Source organism: Oncorhynchus mykiss, chromosome 1 (assembly GCF_013265735.2).
Source record: "Oncorhynchus mykiss isolate Arlee chromosome 1, USDA_OmykA_1.1, whole genome shotgun sequence".
Lineage (NCBI taxonomy): Eukaryota > Metazoa > Chordata > Actinopteri > Salmoniformes > Salmonidae > Oncorhynchus > Oncorhynchus mykiss.
In genome coordinates this window covers 8,127,145-8,149,472 of record NC_048565.1, presented here as the reverse complement: position 1 = coordinate 8,149,472, position 22,328 = coordinate 8,127,145, and the positions used below count along the sequence as shown (strand labels likewise).

General features: G+C 40.7%; 1 protein-coding gene across 5 annotated transcripts; it reads left to right on the top strand.

The window, feature by feature from the left end:
• Positions 1-1,969: 1,969 nt before the first annotated feature.
• On the top strand, positions 1,970-9,305 carry dynlt2b (dynein light chain Tctex-type 2B). Of its 5 annotated transcripts, none has more exons than XM_021611230.2 (5): positions 1,970-2,225; positions 3,762-3,895; positions 7,698-7,767; positions 8,480-8,543; positions 8,647-9,305. In XM_021611230.2, the coding sequence occupies exons 1-5, from the start codon at positions 2,167-2,169 to the stop codon at positions 8,719-8,721; spliced, it is 402 nt and encodes a 133-aa protein (XP_021466905.1). In that variant the 5' UTR covers positions 1,970-2,166; the 3' UTR covers positions 8,722-9,305. The 5 variants fall into 5 exon arrangements, with proteins under 5 accessions (XP_021466905.1, XP_021467015.1, XP_021467078.1 ...); XM_021611340.2 differs by having other exon boundaries at positions 1,979-2,225; positions 8,642-9,305; XM_021611403.2 differs by lacking the exon at positions 1,970-2,225 and adding an exon at positions 2,384-2,596.
• The last annotated feature ends 13,023 nt before the right edge of the window (positions 9,306-22,328 follow it).

The window sequence follows — 22,328 nt, the reverse complement described above, 5'->3', positions numbered from 1 at the left end:
TTCAATTTAAGGGATTTTTTGGGGCATGGGAAACACATGTTAACATTGCCAAAGCAAGTGAACTCGATAATAAACACTTAGTGAAATAAACAATATAAAAATGTTACAGTAAACATTAAACTTACAAAAGATCCAAAATAATAAAGACATTTCAAATGTCATATTATATACAGTGTTGTACTGATGTGCAAATAGTATCAAAGGGAAAATAAATAAACATAAATGTAGGTTGTATTTACAATGGTGATGGTTCTTCACTGGTTGACTTTTTCTTGTGGCAACAGGTCACAAATCTTACTGCTCTGATGGCACACTGTGGTATTTCACCCAATAGATATGGGAATTTATCAAAATTGGTTTTGTTTTCGAGTTCTTTGTGGTTCTGTGTGTAACCGATGTGAAATGGCTAGCTAGTTAGTGGTGGTGTGCGCTAATAGCGTTTCAATCGGTGACTTCACTCGCTTTGAGTAGTGGTTCCCCTTGCTCTGCAAGGGCTGAGGCTTTTGTGGAGCGATGGGTAACGATGCATCGTGGGTGACTGTTGTTGATGTGTGCAGAGGATCCCTGGTTCGAGCCCGGTGAGGGGACGGACTAAAGTTATACTGTTACATGTGTAATCTGAGAGAAATATGTGTCTCTAATATGGTCATACATTTGGATAGAGGTTAGGAAGTGCAGCTCAGTTTCCACCTCATTTTGTGGGCAGTGTGCACATAGCCTGTCTTCTCTTGAGAGCCAGGTCTGCTTTCGGCGGCCTTTCTCAATAGCAAGTCTGTCCATAGTCAAACATTTCCTTAATTTTTAGTCAGTCACCATGGTCAGGTATTCTAAACCAAGTTTGTATCCTATACCCAACCTGTACCCTTATCCTAAACCAGGTTCATATCCTCTACCCAGGTATTCTGCTTCCAAATATCGGAGAATATGCCAGAGTTGAGGATGATGAAGAGTTTAACTATAGCCAATTGGAATTTGTGGTCTGTATCATCAACCCCACAGGCTTTTTTTGGGTTGGAGGGTTTTGTATTTTGTCCTGTAGTTAATTCAATGTAATTGGAGAATCCAGTGAGTTCTGGTAGTCTTTAATAGTTGATTCTATTTGATCATGTTTATGTTTTTGATGTTTGTTCTTTGTTATAGAGCCAAAAATATTGGAGAAGTGGTTTATCCATACAGCTTCTGTTTTGGATAGATAACTCTTCGTGTTGTTGTTTGTTTAGAGTTTTCCAATCTCTTCTCAATGTATCGGTCTGGTGAAGGTCAGGTTTGCCAAGGTACAAGTGGGTCAGGGTGTTTTTTTTTCCTAAGCTTGATTTGATTAAAACAAACTTTTATGGATGTAAAATGTAAAGAATTAAAGTAAACATAAATAACTAATAAGAGGAGGAGGGGTTGGGTAGAGGATATGAACCTGGTTTAGGGTAAGGGTTTACATTTAAAGGGAAGGGCTGTGAATAGGATACAAACCTGGTTTAAGGTAAGGGGACTTGGGTTGGGGGGGAGGGGTAAATAACTGTATTAAAAATAGAAAGAAGAGGATGGAAACTTGTTGTTTAAGATACTAAAGAACAAGTTATTTCAGTATCCTAATTACCTTAATTACCCATCCCCCCTAACCTCTCCTCCAAATCAAGACTACCAATCCTAAATTGAGAGAAAAGATGACTTGAAGGAAGGTGAAAAAAATAACAAGAACCTTGAGTGAAAATATGTTGTTTGACCAAAGAAAGATTGGATGCAAATATCAACTGAATTCTTTCAAAATGTTTCATACAATTGATATCACTATTTTTTTTGTTTCAAAAAAAAAATCTCCCAATGTGCATTACTTCACTGTCGCTTACAATATAAATACTATTATTTAAGTAATTATTTTCATTTGGGGCTAATTATTTTGAACTCAAATTGGCTCTTGGAAGATGTTGTCGTAACGCCGTTCAACATTTGAAGTCTTGAACGAGACCTTATGTTTCCAACAACCGTTGAGAAGGTTACGCTTGGTTCGTTACACTTCCGGAAGCGGAAATGTTGTTATGGTAACATTAGCAAACGTTTATTCAAGCCTCTTGAGGCTTTAGCTCAATCTCCATTGCCATGTGTTATGTATTATTTGCTAAATAAGCTTTTTTTTACCATCCAACGCACCATAATACATACTCAGTTAAAATGGAGGGAACAGATACCGGAGGAAATACTTACCTCATTAGACCGAATTATCATCACAAGTAAGTTGCCATACTCAATGCTAGCGGTAAAGTTAGCTACCTAACGTTAGCTATGGTAGAGAGGAAGAGGCGAAGTGAGAGGTTTTACTGTGCCCAAGAAAATCATTTGGGTGGTCGTTGGAGGTTCAAAGGAGTTAAGGTAGTAGTGGTTGGGAGGAAATGGCGACTGCTTGAATCTGAAAGTGTCCAAAAGTGAAGTGTGTGACAATGAATGTAAAATAGTGAAATCAAAGAATGGAACAAAACGAGCAAAAGTTGTGGTAGAAGACAAGGATCGGTCGCACTGCAATGCACTGCGTTAAGAGATTCATTTGGGAACTCCCATTTGCAATATAACGTTATAGGACTGAAGAAATGTGGATTCAATCAAGGTGACTAGAAGTTGCCGAGTTTACTGGTTAATTGTGTTGATGAAGAACAGAAGAAGCGTGCGCTGGATCTGGCTAAGTTGTTCACGTCAGAAACAACACGTATTGATCTTCGCAGTAGGGCGCCTGCCAAAGGAGTTATAGCTGGAGTCTCGTTGGATATAGATGACGAGTACATTAGTCAGACAAGCCCAGGAGTGGTCAGTGTACGTTACCTGACCCGTATGGTAAATGGAAGGAAGTTACCTGACCCGTAGGGTAAATGGAAGGAAGGAGAAAAGACTATCGATGTTATTGTTGTTTGATGAGGGTGGATATCATTTGTGGAACGTTCCAAAAACGTTGTAAATGACAAGGTTGTCAACAAACAACGCATACAAAGTTGTATAGCGGCAGAATAAGATACCAGGTAGGCAGTCGACTTTTTAATTACGGTTTTCACTCACCACGTTTATTCTGGAAAATGTCTGCCCTGGTAGCCTATGGACAAACATTAAGAATAAGCTACGTGGTAAATTGATGCCTATTCGTCAGCTAGTTGAATTGATCATGCTACTTTGTATGCGTTGTTTGTTTGCATACTTGTACCCTACGAAGTTTTGGGAACAGATTCCTGTTGGAACGTTCCACAAAGTATACCCATCCGTTTGAGGAGACCTACCTAATGTGTGCAGTGAGAGCATTTGTGTCCAAACATTACAATGTGGGAATGTTAAAGTAGTCAACTGTGTGGGGATTCATGAGTTGGGAGCAATCAGCCAATGAATAAGAATAAAATTGACTACTTTAAAATGGCGATAGCCTCAGCTACACAGATTATTCCTCTATCTATGTCCTGTAGTTTACATGCGCATCTGCCCTCTCATTGGCTAGAATTGTCCTACCTGATCTCGCCTCCCACCTGCCTTCCATATTTGAGGACATATTTCACATTTTTAGAGCGGTCACTCAAATATCTTTCCAATATAATATACAGTCTTTAGCTATGCTGCTGCAGCAGTCAACGTTCAAGACATTTTGTTGCACAATTTACTGTTATGTAGACTAGATTAATAGCTAGCTATGAAACAAAATTAGTTGGCCATCTAGCTAGCTAACGTTAGTTAGCAGGGCAGCATGGTGTGTCTCTCTGTCTTTCCCTCTCTTTATCATTTTGTTTTTATTTCAGGTTCAAAGCAGCTGTTGTGAAGGAATGCATTCATGATATCCTGAGAGAACAACTGTCTGGGGTGCAGTACGATCCGGATGAGGTCGGCGTTCTGTCCCGTTCATTAGCAGATTGCATAAAGGACAAACTGAAGGGTGAGAAACTACTCAGCCGTTACAAAGCCTCTAACTGCGGGTGACGTTGTGAAACAACTCTTATCCTAATAAGATGAGTAAATGTATGGCAATGAGTGTCTTTGGCTCTTTTTAATTTTTTTTTTACCTTTATTTAACTAGGCAAGTCAGTTAAAGAACAAATTCTTATTTTCAATGACGGCCTAGGAACAGTGGTTTAACGGCCTTGTTCTTGATTTCCTGCAGTGGACAATTTATTACAGCTGTAAAGTCATTGATAATAATCTGCCGCGTTTCTTTTTTATGGCATTACTTTAAGATATAAGGGGAAAACATGGCTACATTTAATACAATTCACGAGTTGATTTAGAAACTATGTTTAACACTTTCTCATGGTTGGTGTCTTGACAGATTTGTCCAAAATCGTTTGACATAAAACACGACTTTTCTTACCTTGCATTTATAGCAGTGTTGTTTGGCCTTAAATCATATATTAAGCATGCATCAGTTTAAAATAAGTCCTGAATGCTTTGCTACCAGTAGACAACAAAAAAATACATAGGGGCTGACCAATTGGATGGCCTGGTCTGCTTAAATGTGCAGCGCCCATTGTTGGCTCAATAACACACATTTTAGTTTGACCATTGTTATCAGGAAATATGCCAAAAGTATGGAAATCATCTCTTGTGCTGCCACTCCATAAAGACGGGGAAAGTAGTGATCTCAATAAATATCACCCCATTCCAAGGCTTCCTTGTCTATGATTCTACAATCCTTGGTAAATGTACAACTTTGCTAAAAAAATGTTTATCTGAGTAATGTATTTTGAATATAAATCAATCAGGGTTTAGTCCTGGACAACAACCACTACAGTCAGGGTTTAGTCCCGGACAACAACCACTACAGTCAGGGTTTAGTCCCGGACAACAACCACTACAGTCAGGGTTTAGTCCCGGACAACAACCACTACAGTCAGGGTTTAGTCCTGAACATACTACTATTACAACAACCACTACAGTCAGGGTTTAGTCCTGGACAACAACCACCACAGTCAGGGTTTAGTCCTGAACAACAACCACTACAGTCAGGGTTTAGTCCTGGACAACAACCACTACAGTCAGGGTTTAGTCCTGGACAACAACCACTACAGTCAGGGTTTAGTCCCGGACAACAACCACTACAGTCAGGGTTTAGTCCTGGACAACAACCACTACAGTCAGGGTTTAGTCCTGGACAACAACCACTACAGTCAGGGTTTAGTCCTGAACAACAACCACCACAGTCAGGGTTTAGTCCTGGTCAACAACCACTACAGTCAGGGTTTAGTCCTGGACATAGTACTATTACAACTACCACTACAGTCAGGGTTTAGTCCTGGTCAACAACCACTACAGTCAGGGTTTAGTCCTGGACATAGTACTATTACAACTACCACTACAGTCAGGGTTTAGTCCTGGACATAGTACAATTACAACAACCACTACAGTCAGGGTTTAGTCCTGGTCAACAACCACTACAGTCAGGGTTTAGTCCTGGTCAACAACCACTACAGTCAGGGTTTAGTCCTGGACAACAACCACTACAGTCAGGGTTTAGTCCTGGACATAGTACTATTACAACAACCACTACCATCAGGGTTTAGTCCTGAACATAGTACTATTACAACAACCACTACAGTCAGGGTTTAGTCCTGGACAACAACCACTACAGTCAGGGTTTAGTCCCGGACAACAACCACTACAGTCAGGGTTTAGTCCTGGACAACAACCACTACAGTCAGGGTTTAGTCCTGGACAACAACCACTACAGTCAGGGTTTAGTCCTGAACAACAACCACTACAGTCAGGGTTTAGTCCTGAACAACAACCACTACAGTCAGGGTTTAGTCCTGGTCAACAACCACTACAGTCAGGGTTTAGTCCTGGACATAGTACTATTACTACTACCACTACAGTCAGGGTTTAGTCCTGGACATAGTACTATTACAACAACCACTACCATCAGGGTTTAGTCCTGAACATAGTACTATTACAACAACCACTACAGTCAGGGTTTAGTCCTGGACAACAACCACTACAGTCAGGGTTTAGTCCTGAACATAGTACTATTACAACAACCACTACAGTCAGGGTTTAGTCCTGGACAACAACCACTACAGTCAGGGTTTAGTCCTGGACAACAACCACTACAGTCAGGGTTTAGTCCTGGACAACAACCACTACAGTCAGGGTTTAGTCCTGGACAACAACCACTACAATCAGGGTTTAGTCCTGGACAACAACCACTACAGTCAGGGTTTAGTCCTGGACAACAACCACTACAGTCAGGGTTTAGTCCTGGATAACCACCACTACAGTCAGGGTTTAGTCCTGGACAACAACCACTACAGTCAGGGTTTTGTCCTGGACAACAACCACTACAGTCAGGGTTTAGTCCTGGACAACAACCACTACAGTCAGGGTTTAGTCCTGGACAACAACCACTACAGTCAGGGTTTAGTCCTGGACAACAACCACTACAGTCAGGGTTTAGTCCTGGACAACAACCACTACAGTCAGGGTTTAGTCCTGGACAACAACCACTACAGTCAGGGTTTAGTCCTGGACAACAACTACTACAGTCAGGGTTTAGTCCTGGACACAGTACTATTACAACAACCGCTACAGTCAGGGTTTAGTCCTGGACAACAACCGCTACAGTCAGGGTTTAGTTCTGGACAACAACCACTACAGTCAGGGTTTAGTCCTGAACAACAACCACTACAGTCAGGGGTTAGTCCTGGACATAGTACTATTACAGCAACCACCACAGTTGTTAATGAACTTGTCAATGTTTTAGACACTCAAATGAAATGTTCTGCTTTTTTTTTTTGACCTGTCAAAAGCTTTTGATACTGTTTATCAGGCTATTTTATTGAATAAGTTGTCCTCGATAGGTCAGAGCTCTGACGCCTGTTGATGGTTTCATGATTATCTTAGTGACAGAACTCAGGCCATCGTGATTGATGGTGTTATGTCTAGAAGTACATAAAGGTGTACCGCAGGGGTCGATTTATGGAACCTATTCTCTATTTATATAAACACATATAAAAAACATATCTCGATGAGCTGGATGAGAAGCTAAGATTAAAAGTTGTCTTTTTCTACAGAAACAGATGGTGTCTTTCTCTAAGCAGTAGGAAGCAGATTATTCAGTCAACCTTTTTATCTGTTCTTGATTATTGTGATATTATTTATTGAAGTGCAGCTGCTACTACTCTTAAACCTCTGTATGCCATCTATCATAGTGCCTGTCGTTTTGTTAGAGGCGGCGGTTTTGATACTCATCACCGTATCCTGTATCGAAAGGTTGGCTGGACTTCACTAAAAACCCATAGATCTCTACATGAATCCCTTTTTGTTTTACAAGGCCCTTTTTCATAAACTTCCGTCTTATCTAACTTTGTTGTTGAAGTATACACATCCGAGTTGCCTAACCTGTTCACAGGATTGGTTAACTATTGAGGTTCCTAAGGTCGCCACAGAGCTAGGTAAATCTGCTTTTAGTTTTAATGCACGGTATTGCTGGAACAAATTTCAAAATACATTTAATAATGTTGATTTTCTGGTGCCTTTCCACATTTGGAAAAGAGATTTTGAGACCTAGATGTCTTCCCTGTCAAAATAAAGGTGAATTTAAAAACACAAAATATTGAGACATTGAACTTGGACCCGGTGAGAATCCTGGATCTCGCTGTCAGACAGTTATTTTGTTATTTTTCTTTCTCAATTTACCTTGTAACAAATACGGTTAATGATAATGGTCTCTCTCTCTCCAATAACAGATGTGGGCTTTGACCGATACAAGCTGGTGGTACAAGTGGTAATTGGAGAGCAGCGAGGAGAAGGTGTCAAGTGAGTCATGTGTCATTGGCTCCTATACCGTTTAGATAATATGTACAGAGGATGTGGCACTAGCTCCTATACCGTTTAGATAATATGTACGGAGGATGTGTCATTGGCTCCTATACCGTTTAGATAATATGTACGGAGGATGTGTCATTGTCTCCTATACCGTTTAGATAATATGTACGGAGGATGTGGCACTAGCTCCTATACCGTTTAGATAATATGTACGGAGGATGTGGCACTAGCTCCTATACCGTTTAGATAATATGTACAGAGGATGTGTCATTGGCTCCTATACCATTTAGATAATATGTACAGAGGATGTTTGTTTTCCTTTCTCCCAAGCTACTATTTGTGTGCCCAATTTCAAGACCATCTCTGACCATCTTTTTAGTTCACAAGTCTTATGGACCCCACTTATCCTCATAGAAACATTGTTGAGCACTAGAGTGAACAAAGGTACCCTACAGCTTTTAGTAGTAGTTGTATGTGGTGTAACCCTTTAGGGCTAAAAACATAACTAGACTGTAAGGAACTATGAACTCTTGTGTCCTGTACCTTTTTTTTTATCAGGGAGCGTGCATGACACCTAGTGTTGGCTTTAATGTCAAAATGCATTCTGTTGGTCCCTGTGGTTGTTGTATTGTGATTTCCAAAGCTTCTTTCTTTGTATTGAAGTTCATTAAAAGGATCTGATGACTTCTTCCTGTCTCACCAGGATGGCTGCCAGGTGTTTCTGGGATGCTGACACAGACAGCTACGCTCAGGACATTTTCATGAATGTAAGTGTTTTGTCTTCCAGTCTGGTATGAGGGAGGAATTGTCGTTTTAAAAAAAAAAATGTAATCGTCTGTGATAATTACTATTTTCCCTCCTCTAGGACAGTTTGTTCTGTGTGGCGGCTGCTTTCGGCAGTTATTTCTACTGAGGACAAAAGAAGATGGGAAGATTTTGCAATAGCTTTGCTATTTTAAAAGCACTCATGACTTCAGTAATTGCATAATTACTTTGACACAAGAACTTTTGAAATGAGAGTGCTCCACATAAGACATCCAAATAAACAGAAAAAGATCCTCAAAGCATCTCCGAGTAGAAGTGATGATCCAGGATCAGTTTAACCTTTTTTTAGATCATAGTGAGTAGGATTACAGGGACAGATCCTAGATCAGAACTTCTACACTGAGATTCTTTGTGGATTCGAGCCGAGAACTTGCCCTTTCCCTGGGGGAAGATGCACTGTGCAATCTCTGTTGTGTTTTTTGTTGTTGTAAGTAGCAGCAAATTATAGTTAAATACTCTGACAGAAAGAGGACTGTTGCCTTGCTTAATAACTGCAGAGGACAACAAGACAGGCACTGTTTTATTCATACTAATGTCAAGTCAACCTGAGAATAAAACATGCATAACCTACACGCAGACTGTAACTGTAACATGGTGTTAAATGCTGTCTACCAATGTTTCTTTCTAGTGTATGTCACTTTACATCACCCTTATTGCTATTTGTATACAAGATTAGTTTATTAAATGTAATTAATTTCAAATATATTGGCAATTTGACTTGTCATTGGGTACTGCAATTGACTTTCCAATTTAATACAGACATCCTCGCTAATGAGGAAGGCACAAACAAATGAGCAATTGTTAACTTCCTATCTTGTAGCCATAGATGCATGCACTTTATGTAGCTAGGTTATCCAGCTAGTTCCCCAGTGAATATGTTCTGTGGTAATTACCTGGAAGCGTTAGCGTACTTTGCAGCTGGGTCCTCAGTACACTTTCGACTTTGAATTATTGTGTATCTCTCACCACTCAAATGTGTCCTGTGTGGCTCAGTTGGTAGAGCGTTGTGCTTGCAAGACCAGGATTGTGTGTTCAATTCCCACGAGGGACCAGTATAGGGAAAAAAACAAAACATTTATCCACTCACTACTGAAAGTCGCTCTAGAGAAGCGCGTCTGCTAAATGTCTCCGATGTAGTAACACAGGTGAGTTGCTCTTATCTTTCGGTAAACCCTAGATACTGCATGAAAAGTCCATGAGACCGGCCGTTTCTGAAATACTGGAACCGGCGCGCCTGTGATCATACCCACGCTCAAAGTTGCTTAGGTCACTCGTTTTGTCCATTCTAACGTTCAATCGAACAGTAACTGAATGCCTCAATGCCTGTCTGCTTGCTTTATACAGCAAGCCACGGCCACGTGACTCACTGTCTGTAGGAGCGAACCATTTTCGTGGTGGTTTTACCTAATAAACTTGAAACGATTAGGTAACGTATTTGGGCTCTTTTCAACCCATCCTAAATATGGTTGTTATCGCCTGTTCTTTACAAGATTAACTATTTGTGTTGGTTGTGAATGAGGTGGTGGAGTGATGCATTGGAACACCTGACTTAAAAGAAGACCGGTGTGGGAAGTGCACCAATGGAAACGTATAAACACAAAGTGGCACATATGCGGACGGGTTGGTTGTTTAGCAACACAACCTATGCGTGCGCAACTATGGGGCAAAACAGAAGGTGTTGGCTTAGATTGTTGACAGCATATTAACTATAGTTTGTCTCCAATTCTTATTGAAAACAAATACATTTGTACAATGAGCACTTGTCTCTCAAATACATGGAATTTTAGCCATATTAGCATAGATGTGACATCAGTCAAAACACCTCAAAACATGCTATCAAGAACAAGATGTCACTAGCTGAATCCCCATTGGGCAGTGTCTTGTCATTGTTGCTAGCTGTCTGGCCATCCAGAATCAGGGCAGTTTCTTGTCATTGTTGCTAGCTATCTGGCCATCCAGAATCAGGACAGCTTCTTGTCATTGTTGCTAGCTGTCTGGCCATCCAGAATCAGGGCAGTTTATTGTCATTGTTGCTAGCTGTCTGGCCATCCAGAATCAGGGCAGTTTCTTGTCATTGTTGCTAGCTGTCTGGCCATCCAGAATCAGGGCAGTTTATTGTCATTGTTGCTAGCTGTCTGGCCAACCAGAATCAGGGCAGTTTCTTGTCATTGTTGCTAGCTGTCTGGCCATCCAGAATCAGGGCAGTTTCTTGTCATTGTTGCTAGCTATCTGGCCATCCAGAATCAGGGCAGTTTCTTGTCATTGTTGCTAGCTGTCTGGCCATCCAGAATCAGGGCAGTTTCTTGTCATTGTTGCTCGCTGTCTGGCCATCCAGAATCAGGGCAGTTTCTTGTCATTGTTGCTAGCTGTCTGGCCATCCAGAATCAGGGCAGTTTCTTGTCATTGTTGCTAGCTGTCTGGCCATCCAGAATCAGGGCAGTTTCTTGTCATTGTTGCTAGCTGTCTGGCCATCCAGAATCAGGGCAGTTTCTTGTCATTGTTGCTAGCTGTCTGGCCATCCAGAATCAGGGCAGTTTCTTGTCATTGTTGCTAGCTGTCTGGCCATCCAGAATCAGGGCAGTTTCTTGTCATTGTTGCTAGCTGTCTGGCCATCCAGAATCAGGGCAGTTTCTTGTCATTGTTGCTAGCTGTCTGGCCATCCAGAATCAGGGCAGTTTCTTGTCATTGTTGCTAGCTGTCTGGCCATCCAGAATCAGGGCAGTTTCTTGTCATTGTTGCTAGCTGTCTGGCCATCCAGAATCAGGGCAGTTTCTTGTCATTGTTGCTAGCTATCTGGCCACCCAGAATCAGGACAGCTTCTTGTCATTGTTGCTAGCTGTCTGGCCATCCAGAATCAGGGCAGTTTCTTGTCATTGTTGCTAGCTATCTGGCCATCCAGAATCAGGGCAGTTTCTTGTCATTGTTGCTAGCTGTCTGGCCATCCAGAATCAGGGCAGTTTCTTGTCATTGTTGCTAGCTATCTGGCCATCCAGAATCAGGGCAGTTTCTTGTCATTGTTGCTAGCTGTCTGGCCATCCAGAATCAGGGCAGTTTCTTGTCATTGTTGCTCGCTGTCTGGCCATCCAGAATCAGGGCAGTTTCTTGTCATTGTTGCTAGCTGTCTGGCCATCCAGAATCAGGGCAGTTTCTTGTCATTGTTGCTAGCTGTCTGGCCATCCAGAATCAGGGCAGTTTCTTGTCATTGTTGCTAGCTGTCTGGCCATCCAGAATCAGGGCAGTTTCTTGTCATTGTTGCTAGCTGTCTGGCCATCCAGAATCAGGGCAGTTTCTTGTCATTGTTGCTAGCTATCTGGCCATCCAGAATCAGGGCAGTTTCTTGTCATTGTTGCTAGCTGTCTGGCCATCCAGAATCAGGGCAGTTTCTTGTCATTGTTGCTCGCTGTCTGGCCATCCAGAATCAGGGCAGTTTCTTGTCATTGTTGCTAGCTGTCTGGCCATCCAGAATCAGGGCAGTTTCTTGTCATTGTTGCTAGCTGTCTGGCCATCCAGAATCAGGGCAGTTTCTTGTCATTGTTGCTAGCTGTCTGGCCATCCAGAATCAGGGCAGTTTCTTGTCATTGTTGCTAGCTGTCTGGCCATCCAGAATCAGGGCAGTTTCTTGTCATTGTTGCTAGCTGTCTGGCCATCCAGAATCAGGGCAGTTTCTTGTCATTGTTGCTAGCTGTCTGGCCATCCAGAATCAGGGCAGTTTCTTGTCATTGTTGCTAGCTATCTGGCCACCCAGAATCAGGACAGCTTCTTGTCATTGTTGCTAGCTGTCTGGCCATCCAGAATCAGGGCAGTTTCTTGTCATTGTTGCTAGCTATCTGGCCATCCAGAATCAGGACAGCTTCTTGTCATTGTTGCTAGCTATCTGGCCATCCAGAATCAGGACAGCTTCTTGTCATTGTTGCTAGCTATCTGGCCATCCAGAATCACAACACACAAATACGTCTGCCCCATTTTTTAAAAATTGTTTTTATTTTACCTTTAATTAACTAGACAAGTCAGTTAAGAACAAATTCTTATTTTCAATGAATCCTGTTGAACTGTGTTGCTAAGAACTGTTTCGGAGACTTTATAGTGTGTGTATATTTGTATGTGTGTGTATACATACATACAGTTGAAGTCGGAAGTAAACATACACCTTACCCAAATACATTTAAACTCAGTTCTTCACAATTCCTGACATTTAATCCTAGTATAAATGCTGTCTTGGGTCAGTTAGGATCACCACTTTATTTTAAGAATGTGAAATTTCAGAAACATAGTAGAGAGAATGATTTATTTCAGCTATTATTTCTTTCATCACATTCCCAGTGGGTCAGAAGTTTACATGCACTCCGTTAGTATTTGGTAGCATTGCCTTTAAATTGTTTAACTTGGGTCAAACATTTCAGGTAGTCTTCCACAAGCTTCCCACAACAAGTTGGGTGAATTTTGGCCCATTCTTCCTGACAGAGCTGGTGTAACTGAGTCAGGTTTGTAGGCCTCCTTGCTCACACACGCTTTTTCAGTTCTGCCCACACATTTTCTATGTGATTGAGGTGCGGGCTTTGTGATGGCCACTCCCAATACCTTGACTTTGTTGTCCTTAAGCCATTTTGCCACAACTTTGGAAGTATGCTTGGGGTCATTGTCCATTTGGAAGACCCATTTGCGACCAAGTTTTAACTTCCTGACTGATGTCTTGAGATGTTGCTTCAAGGTTATGTCGATATAGTTTTACTCTGGATATAGATACTTTTGTACCTGTTTCCTCCAGCATCTTCACAAGGTCCTGTGGAGTGGTTGAAAAACTAGTTTTAATGACTCCAACCTAAGTGAATGTAAACTTCCGACTTCAACTGTATGAGTACCAGTCAAAAGTTTGGACACTCCTACTCATTCAAGGGTTTTTTATTTTTTTATTACAATTTTCCAATATATGCAAAGAGTGTGCAAATCTGTGGCTACTTTGAAGAGTATAAAATATATTTTGATTTGTTTAACACCTTTTTTTTTTAGTTACTACATGATTCCATATGTGTTATTTCATAGTTTTGATGTCACTATTATTCTACAATGTAGAAAATAGTCAAAGTGAAGAAAAACCCTGGAATGAGTAGGTGTGTCCAAACTATTGACTGGTACTGTGTATGTATGTGTGTACAGTGCATTCGGAAAGTATTCAGACCCCTTGACTTTTTCCACATTTTGTTACGTTACAGCCTTATTCTGAAATGGATTTAATCATTTGTTTCTCATCAATCTACACACACAATACCCCATAGTGAAAACAGGTTTTTTAGAAACGTTTGCAAATGTATTAAAAACAGAAATAGCTTATTTACACATGTATTCAGCCCCTTTGCTTTGAGACTCGATATTGAGCTCAGGTGCATCCTGTTTCCATTGATCATCTTGGAGATGTTTCTACAACTTTGATTGGAGTCCACCACTGGTAAATTCAATTGATTGGACAAGATTTGGAAAGGTACACACCTGTCTATATAAGGTCCCACAGTTGACAGGTCATGTCAGAGCAAAAACCAAGCCATGAGATCGAAGGAATTGTCTGTAGAGCTCCGAGCCAGGATTGTGTCGAGGCACAGGTCTGGGGAAGTGTACCAAAAAATGTCTGCAGCATTGAAAGTCCCCAAGAACACGGTGTGTGTGTGTGTGTGTGTGGAGCTACCACTCGTCTGCAGAGAACCAGCTGCATACTAATTAGAATGGAAGCGTAGGTAGCATCTGTATATGACAGACTAACGTATTGTGACCCTCGTGGTTTCTAAGCCAGTTTCTCTTGTAATGTAGCGTCTTACATTCAAAACTTTTCATTTTGCATTTCTTTTCTTTGGAGACATCTTTCACCACACAACCATTTGATCAAAAATACAAGTTAACTGTGAAATATAATGAGAACATTTTGGTTTAATCAACAAAACACTATCCAATAGCAAAAAATGCAAGATACATGTTTAAAAAATTGCCCTTTTGAATGGCTGAAAGTGATATGCCAAAGTACTGTATATTATAGTACATTACTTTGTTTTCAGATTAGGCTATACCCTTTGCACTACCCATCAAAATGAACTGAATCACATTTCCATCATTTCTATCCCAGGTGTGATCATTGAAGACGTCTTCCACAATCGTTGATGCCAAGAAAATAATGGATTTTTTTCCCAGATATAATTACAACAGAGGTGTACTGTAATCAAATGAAATGAATGAAAGAAATAGAACGTTTAGGAAGTTCTAGTTTGCATCAAGCCTGTTTAGCATTTGGCCAGAGGTTCTCATGCACATAGCGGTGAATGTTCATGCACCTGGGGATAAAATATTTTGGCATGGCCAATCCAAGTGTTTTTTTTTTACGTAAATGAAATATATTACAGTAATCTATTAGACAATGGAATATTAGCGACCCCCCCCCCCCCCCCCCCCCATAGCAAAAATACCAAGCAATTCATTTTGGATTATGCATCTGTTCGTGTCAATATCAGATTCGAAAAAAATCATCAGAATTGCGCGTTACAGTCAGCCTCTGTCATGCTATATGTTTATACTTTACAAACATACATTTTCATTCTGTTGTTCACAATCTCAACAAACACTGGTCCAGTTTTTTATTTTTTGTGGTCTTAGTCAAGTGAAAATGTGCTGAGGTTTTTGATACAGCTGCCTTTTTGACGATGTGGTTTTGAGGGTTGTAATTAAGAGTTGTGAAGATTTACCACATACTTGTGAAAATTGCACCAATGGTCTGCGTTGCGTCATGTAGTCTCCGTTGCGTCATGCGGTCTGCGTTGCGTCATGTGGTCTCCGTTGCGTCATGCGGTCTGCGTTGCGTCATGTGGTCTACGTTGCATCCTTTCAGTTTTTCTCAGCTAAAAACAAAAATCTTATGTCTAACTTAAATCTGAAAATATCTTTCTATATCCCAGTTGATTGATTTGTGTTGTCTCCATATGCCTCTGTCATTATTGGATTACTACTTGAATACTTGAGTTCTGATTTATTTAGTGTTGTCTCCATATGCCTCTGTCATGATTGGAACACTGCTTGGTTTACTGTTCGAACACATGAGTTCTGCTTATCGTTGACTGTTTGAATTGATTGTTTCCTACACTAGCTTTCGGCTGAATTTATTTTCAGTCTGCAGTGAACCTGCATCTAAAGGATGACAATGTAAGAAACGCTCTTGCTCTGTTCAGATTATTTAATATTTTGCACTCTAATATGGTAACAATGTTCAATCCTATAGTTTAAATATTTGCACATGAGCAAACACCATTAGCACCTATCTCTTTCTGATTACAAATAAAAATCGAATTTGTTCTCCGCAAATGGATTACGCATCCTTTCATCCGTATCGTCTGTTTCTCAAATAGACAATGATTTCAGCGTTGTCTCAATCATGAGCGAGGTCATCCTCCAACTCGTTCTGTGCCTTTTTCATAATTGCTGACTGACGACGTTTCACACTGCCGTTTATTTCCTGGTGTAAGTGGAAAGTCGGACGACTCGGATAGAGACGGAGTAACGGTGAGCCGTAAAGGGAGCTCCTTTTTAAAGAGCAGGACGTTTAAGACAATTAGACAAATTGCTGTTGGATGTACTGCAAATGCCAAGTAACTACTCAAAGCACTTTTTATTTTGGTTGACCATTTTGGCACACAACTCAAGCTAGTCATAAATAGCATTTCAGAAAACAGATCATGGTCTCACTGAATAGCAATTACCCTTAAGGGCAGATGGCAGCGGTTTTATTTTCAAATTCAAAAAATAGGAGCTAATCTCCCTTGGTGGAAAGAATGACACGTACTCAGTCTTAAATCAAAATGCACAGCTCGCTCTCCTTGAGTTTCTCATTGGGAATTTACAATGCAGATGAGCAATACCATCACATTGCACTGTCAAACTGATTCTATGATGACTTTTTCCAACCCTCCAGTTTGGTCTCCATTTACCTCTCCCCATCTATCTCTCGCACTCATTCTGAGATAGATGCATGACTAAGAATCTCAATTCAAGCCCCGCCCACACCACCACAGAACCACAATTAGGTCGACTGTTTGATGATCCTTTACCAATCGCCTCACTTTCCCTTTTTTACACAGAAAACAATGTAGCCTAATTATTTCGTTCTTTCAATTATTGTTTAAACAAAGGTTGTAATATCATAATAATGCATTATAATACAAAATAAAATATTATTATGTTCCATAGTAACATATGCCATTTAGCAGAAACTTTTATCCAATGCGATTTACAGTCGTGTGCATACATTTTATTATCGTTATGATGTGCTTCTGTAGCTTATTTTCTGGGGAACTATTATCCTTTTAGAAACATTTGATTGACATTTGTCACGTAATGGAGCCATGTTGATGTTGATGCATGTGATAGTCCTAATTTGGAATGGAACAGAACTGCTGCCTCTGTGCGGTTCTAGGCAATAGTTTGAATGAGTGTGAATGTGTTTAGCAGGTAAATGTTTGAATGTGTTTAGCAGGTCTCTCTTACATCACAGATTTTTTTTTCTGAGGATTAAATTACCTTCAGATGCGATCAAATATATAGGCCTCCTTGATGATTCACTATTTATTCTGAAATAAATTGTAAACACCAAAAAAAAAAATTCAATTTCATGTGCACTAAGAATATAAAGCACTAAGAATATAAAAAAAACATCTAAATGGCCTGGACTAAATTATTTAAAATTCAGATGAATTTGTTTGGAGGCAATGATTCTGGTTTACTGTGTAATTCATTTCACCTGCGCAAAGTTGCAGCAGGGTCTACAGGTAAAAAAAACCCAATACATTCAAGTTTTAAATAGGAAAAACAGAGCATTCTGCTCCATTGCACAAGTGCAAGTGTATCAAAACATTAGACCTAATCTGTATCTGTAACACAGAACACTGGGTTCAGTGATCTCATTCCCCCGAGAATGAAGTGTGTTACCTATTGTGTTGCCCTCGTATGGCCATATGGATTGTGAGTTCTACTATGTGACTCTAAATGCATTCTATCCTGTAAGGCCTCACCTTCTGAGGCACCTTATGTGCTATAAGTGATTTCTCCGTAACGCAGGGCCCTCGAAAATTCTATGAAACTGTCTCCTCGGTTCAGGTCTGTGATGGTTCACTAGGCAGTACTGACTAACCGATTTATGGAAGCTTCAGAGAACAGAGCGAGCTCAATCATAAGACTGCTCATTTAATATGCACATTTCCGCACACCTTAACTTAACCAATAGCAACACTTTTGTGAGGTCTCCTGAGCAATGTAAAGTAAATACAATGTGACAGTATAGTTTTATTTCTGGCATAGGTAATTGGCAAGTATTAGCAGGATACCTGGCACAATGTGAGATTGAACACTACAACCACTTTTTTTTTTATTAGGTAGCTGTCCCAAAATCTTCCCCTCTTAAATCTCTAATGTCCAAATGGTAAAGGTTCAACCGACATGTTCCCAGCAATAGACCAATGCCATTTCTTATTTTAAACCAACCATACTCCTGAAGAAACACTAGTACTTAAACTGGGCAATGTTATTTTGTCATCTGAGAATTCAAGTGCATTGAAAATTGAAAATCACTCTCTGGCATAAAAGCACAACTTTGTTGAAAATCTAGATCAAATCAAATTTTATTCATCACATACACATATTTAGCAGATGTTATTGTTGGTGTAGTGAAATGCTTGTGTTTCTAGCTCTAACAGTGCAATAATATCTAACAATTCACAATAATACACACAAATGTGGGCTGGGTGGTAGCCTAGCGGTTAAGAGGTTGGGCCAGGTTGTTGTTTAAAATCCCCGAGCTGACTAGGTGAAATCTGTCAGTGCCCTTGAGCAAGGTACTTAACCCTAATTGCTCCTGTAAGTCATTCTGGATAAGAGATCTACTAAAATGTAAAATAAATGTATAAATATTAGGATGAGCAATGTCGGAGTCTGGATTGTGTATGGGATAGTATGTGACTAGAATATTTAGTAGATCTATAGAATAGTATATGTACAGCAATAGTTGAATAGGATGGCATTAACGAGAATACATTATATACAGAGCATTCGGAAAGTATTCAGACCCTTTGACATTTTGTTACGGTACAGCCTTATTCTAAAATGTATTTAATTCCCCCCTCTTCAATCTACACATAATACCCAATAATGACAAAGCAAAAACATGTTTTTATACATTTTTGCAAATGTATAAAAAAAAATGAAATCACATTTAAGTAAGTATTCAGACCCTTTACTCAGTACTTTGTTGAAGCACCTTTAGCAGTGATTACAGTCTCGAGTCTTCTTGGATATGATGCTACAAGCTTGGCACACCTGTATTTGGGGAGTTTCTCCCATTCTTCTATGCAGATCCTCTCAAGCTCTGTCAGGTTGGATGGGGCGTCTCTGCTCTGCTATTTTGATCCTGACTAGTCTCCCAGTCCCTGCCGCTGAAAAACATCCTCACAGCATGATTCTGCCACCACCATGCTTCACCGTAGGGATGGTGCCAAGTTTCCGACAGACGTGACGCTTGGCATTCAATCTTGGTAACATCAGACCAGAGAATCATGTTTCTCATGGTCTGAGAGTCCTTTAGGTGCCTTTTGGCAAACTCCAAGTGGGCTGTCGTGCCTTTTTACTGAGGAGTGGCTTCCATCTGGCCACTCTACCATAAGGGCCTGATTGGTGGAGTTCTGCACAGATGGTTGTTCTTCTGGAAAGCTCTCCCATCTCCACAGAGGAAATCTGGAGCTCTGTCAGAGTGACCATCGGGTCACCTCCCTGACCAAGACCCTTCTCCCCTGATTGCTCAGTTTGGCTGGGCGGCCATCTCTAAGAAGACTCATGGTAGTTCCAAACTTCTTCCATTCATGAATGATGGAGTTCACTGTTTTCTTGGGGACCTTCAATGCTGCAGAAAATGTCGGCACCCTTCCCCAGATCTGTGCCTCAACACAATCCTATCTTGGAGCTCTACGGACAATTCCTTCAAACTCATGGCTTGGTTTTTGCTCTGACATGTACTGTCAACTGTGGGACCTTGTATAGACAGGTCAATATAATTCCCTTTTCCTTCAGAAAATATCTTTACATAACTTCCATGTGAAATCAAATCCATTTTCAAAACTCACAAGGCCTTAAATCTAGCTGAGAGATCAGAGATAATTCAATATTCAAAAGTCTGGCCTTAATGCCACTAGAGGGGAAAATCAGTGAATATCAAAATATGAATCATGGCTTTTCCAATAAGACACAACTCCGCTTATTCAGTTCACATTGCACGTATTTTGACCAAGCTAATCATTCAAAGGCCACTCTTGCCAGGGAGGCAGTAAGGCAACTGGCAGTTTTCCATGACAACAGAAGCTCAGCTTTGAATATCCACACACCCACCCAGCAACTGAGGTTGTTTATCAGTCCCACTCCCACCCATACATTCCCTGAGTCTCTGTTAAACCCCCCTCCCCCATACTGCCACTTCTAGGTGGAGGGAAAGAAGGAAGCAAAAGTCTGAATTCACAGAGTATTCAAAACATTGTGTTTCTATAGACTGACCAGGTGAATCCAGACACAAATCAAATTTAAATGTATTTGGCGCATGTATACAGCCCTTAACCAACAATGCGGTTTTAAGAAAAACTAAAAAAGTACAAAATAACAGTAATACTGAGTACACTGAGTATACAAAACATTGTGTTTTCATGACATAGACTGACCAGGTGATTCCAGCTCAAAGCGAAGATCCCTTATTGATGTCACTTTGTTAAATCTATTTAAATCATTGTTTGATGTTTGCCATTCAGAGGGTGAATGGGCAAGAGAATATTAAAGTGCCTTTGAACAGGGTATGGTAGTAGTTGCCAGGCACACCGGTTAGAGTGTGCCAAGAACTGCAACGGTGCTGGCCTTTTCACACTCAAACGTTTCAAGTGTGTATCAAGAATGGCCCACCATCCAAAAGACATCCAGCCAATTTGACACAACTGTGGGAAGCATAATCCCAGTCGGTATTCACGTAATAATAAGCAGTTCACCTCGACCACGCTCACAAATTGGGGAAAACCAACATTGTTTACCATTGACCCCCATTGTAATAGAGGCAACTTCGTTGTCAATAAAACATTTTTTGTTATATAGAAAAACATGTTGAAAAGCTGCTGTGTTGTTCAATGTACATGTAGCCAGATCTAAATATCCCAACCTGCGGTTCTGCGAGAAGAGCCCTGTGGCTTCAGGCTATTCGGTGTGCGAAATGTGGGGACTCGGTGTCCAAGTAGACGACACGTAGCTATGTATGTGGAAAACATTTTAATCACAGGTAAGACATTTCACTTCTTTAATATAGTCTGTTTGTAACTCCACTCACTACTTGTAGCTGTATAGTCCGTTTCTAAGTGATGTTGGTCTTGGCTAGCTTAATGTTCTGGTCAGTAGCTAGTTTAATGTTCTGGTCAGTTCTGGTCAGTTTCTTTCTCTCCTGAGCCCTAGGACCATGTCTCAGGACTACCTGGCATGATGACTCCTTGCTGTCCCCAGTCCACCTGGCCGTGCTGCTGCTCCAGTTTCAACTGTTCTGCCTGCGGCTATGGAACCCTGACCTGTTCACCGGACGTGCTACCTGTCCCAGACCTGCTGTTTTCAACTCTCTAGAGACAGCAGGAGCGGTAGAGATACTCTTAATGATCAGCTATGAAAAGCCAACTGACATTTACTCCTGAGGTGCTGACTTGCTGCACCCTCGACAACTACTGTGATTATTATTATTTGACCATGCTGGTCATTTATGAACATTTGAACATCTTGGCCATGTTCTGTTATAATCTCCACCCGGCACAGCCAGAAGAGGACTGGCCACCCCTCATAGCCTGGTTCCTCTCTAGGTTTCGCCCTAGGTTCTGGCCTTTCTAGGGAGTTTTTTTTCTATCCACTGTACTTCTACACCTGCATTGCTTGATGTTTGGGGTTTTAGGCTGGGTTTCTGTACAGCACTGAGATATCAGCTGATGTAAAAAGGGCTATATAAATCAATTTGATTCAATGTTCTGGTCAGTGGCTAGTTTAATGTTCTGGTCAGTAGCTTGCTTAATGTTCTGGTCAGTAGCTAGTTTAATGTTCTGGTCAGTAGCTAGTTTAATGTTCTGGTCAGTAGCTAGCTTAATGTTCTGGTCTGTAGCTAGCTTAATGTTCTGGTCAGTAGCTAGCTTAATGTTCTGGTCAGTAGCTAGTTTAATGTTCTGGTCAGTAGCTAGCTTAATGTTCTGGTCTGTAGCTAGCTTAATGTTCTGGTCAGTAGCTAGCTTAATGTTCTGGTCAGTAACAAGCCGAAAACAAGAACATTTTGTTTGAAAAATGTTGTAACCACAGGTTGTTTTCCTCACAGGCAGACAGGGTCGCAACGTTCTATCTAATACGTACCGGGGCCTATTTGCATCAACATGAGCTTTCGACACCTTGTGTGAGTCCATGGCCCCGACGAATTGGGGGTGCATCTCAACATTAGGAAGGTGTTCCAAATGTTTTGTCCACTCAGTGTGTATATACAGTGCCAGTTAAAAGTTTGTACACACCTAGTCATTCAAAGGTTTTTCTTTATTTTTTTTTTGTATTTTCTACATTGTAGAATAAAAGTGAAGACATCAAAACTATGAAATAAAACATATGGAATCATGTAGTAACTAAAAAGGGTTAAACAAATCTAAATATATTTTATATTCTTCAAA

Bases quoted from the DNA above. Each gene is read 5' to 3' on its own strand.
- dynlt2b (XM_021611230.2), top strand. From the start codon at position 2,167: ATGGAGGGAACAGATACCGGAGGAAATACTTACCTCATTAGACCGAAT. The intron at 2,226-3,761 runs GTAAGTTGCCAT...TTTTTATTTCAG, and splicing joins AGACCGAATTATCATCACAA to GTTCAAAGCAGCTGTTGTGA. The intron at 3,896-7,697 runs GTGAGAAACTAC...CTCCAATAACAG, and splicing joins CATAAAGGACAAACTGAAGG to ATGTGGGCTTTGACCGATAC.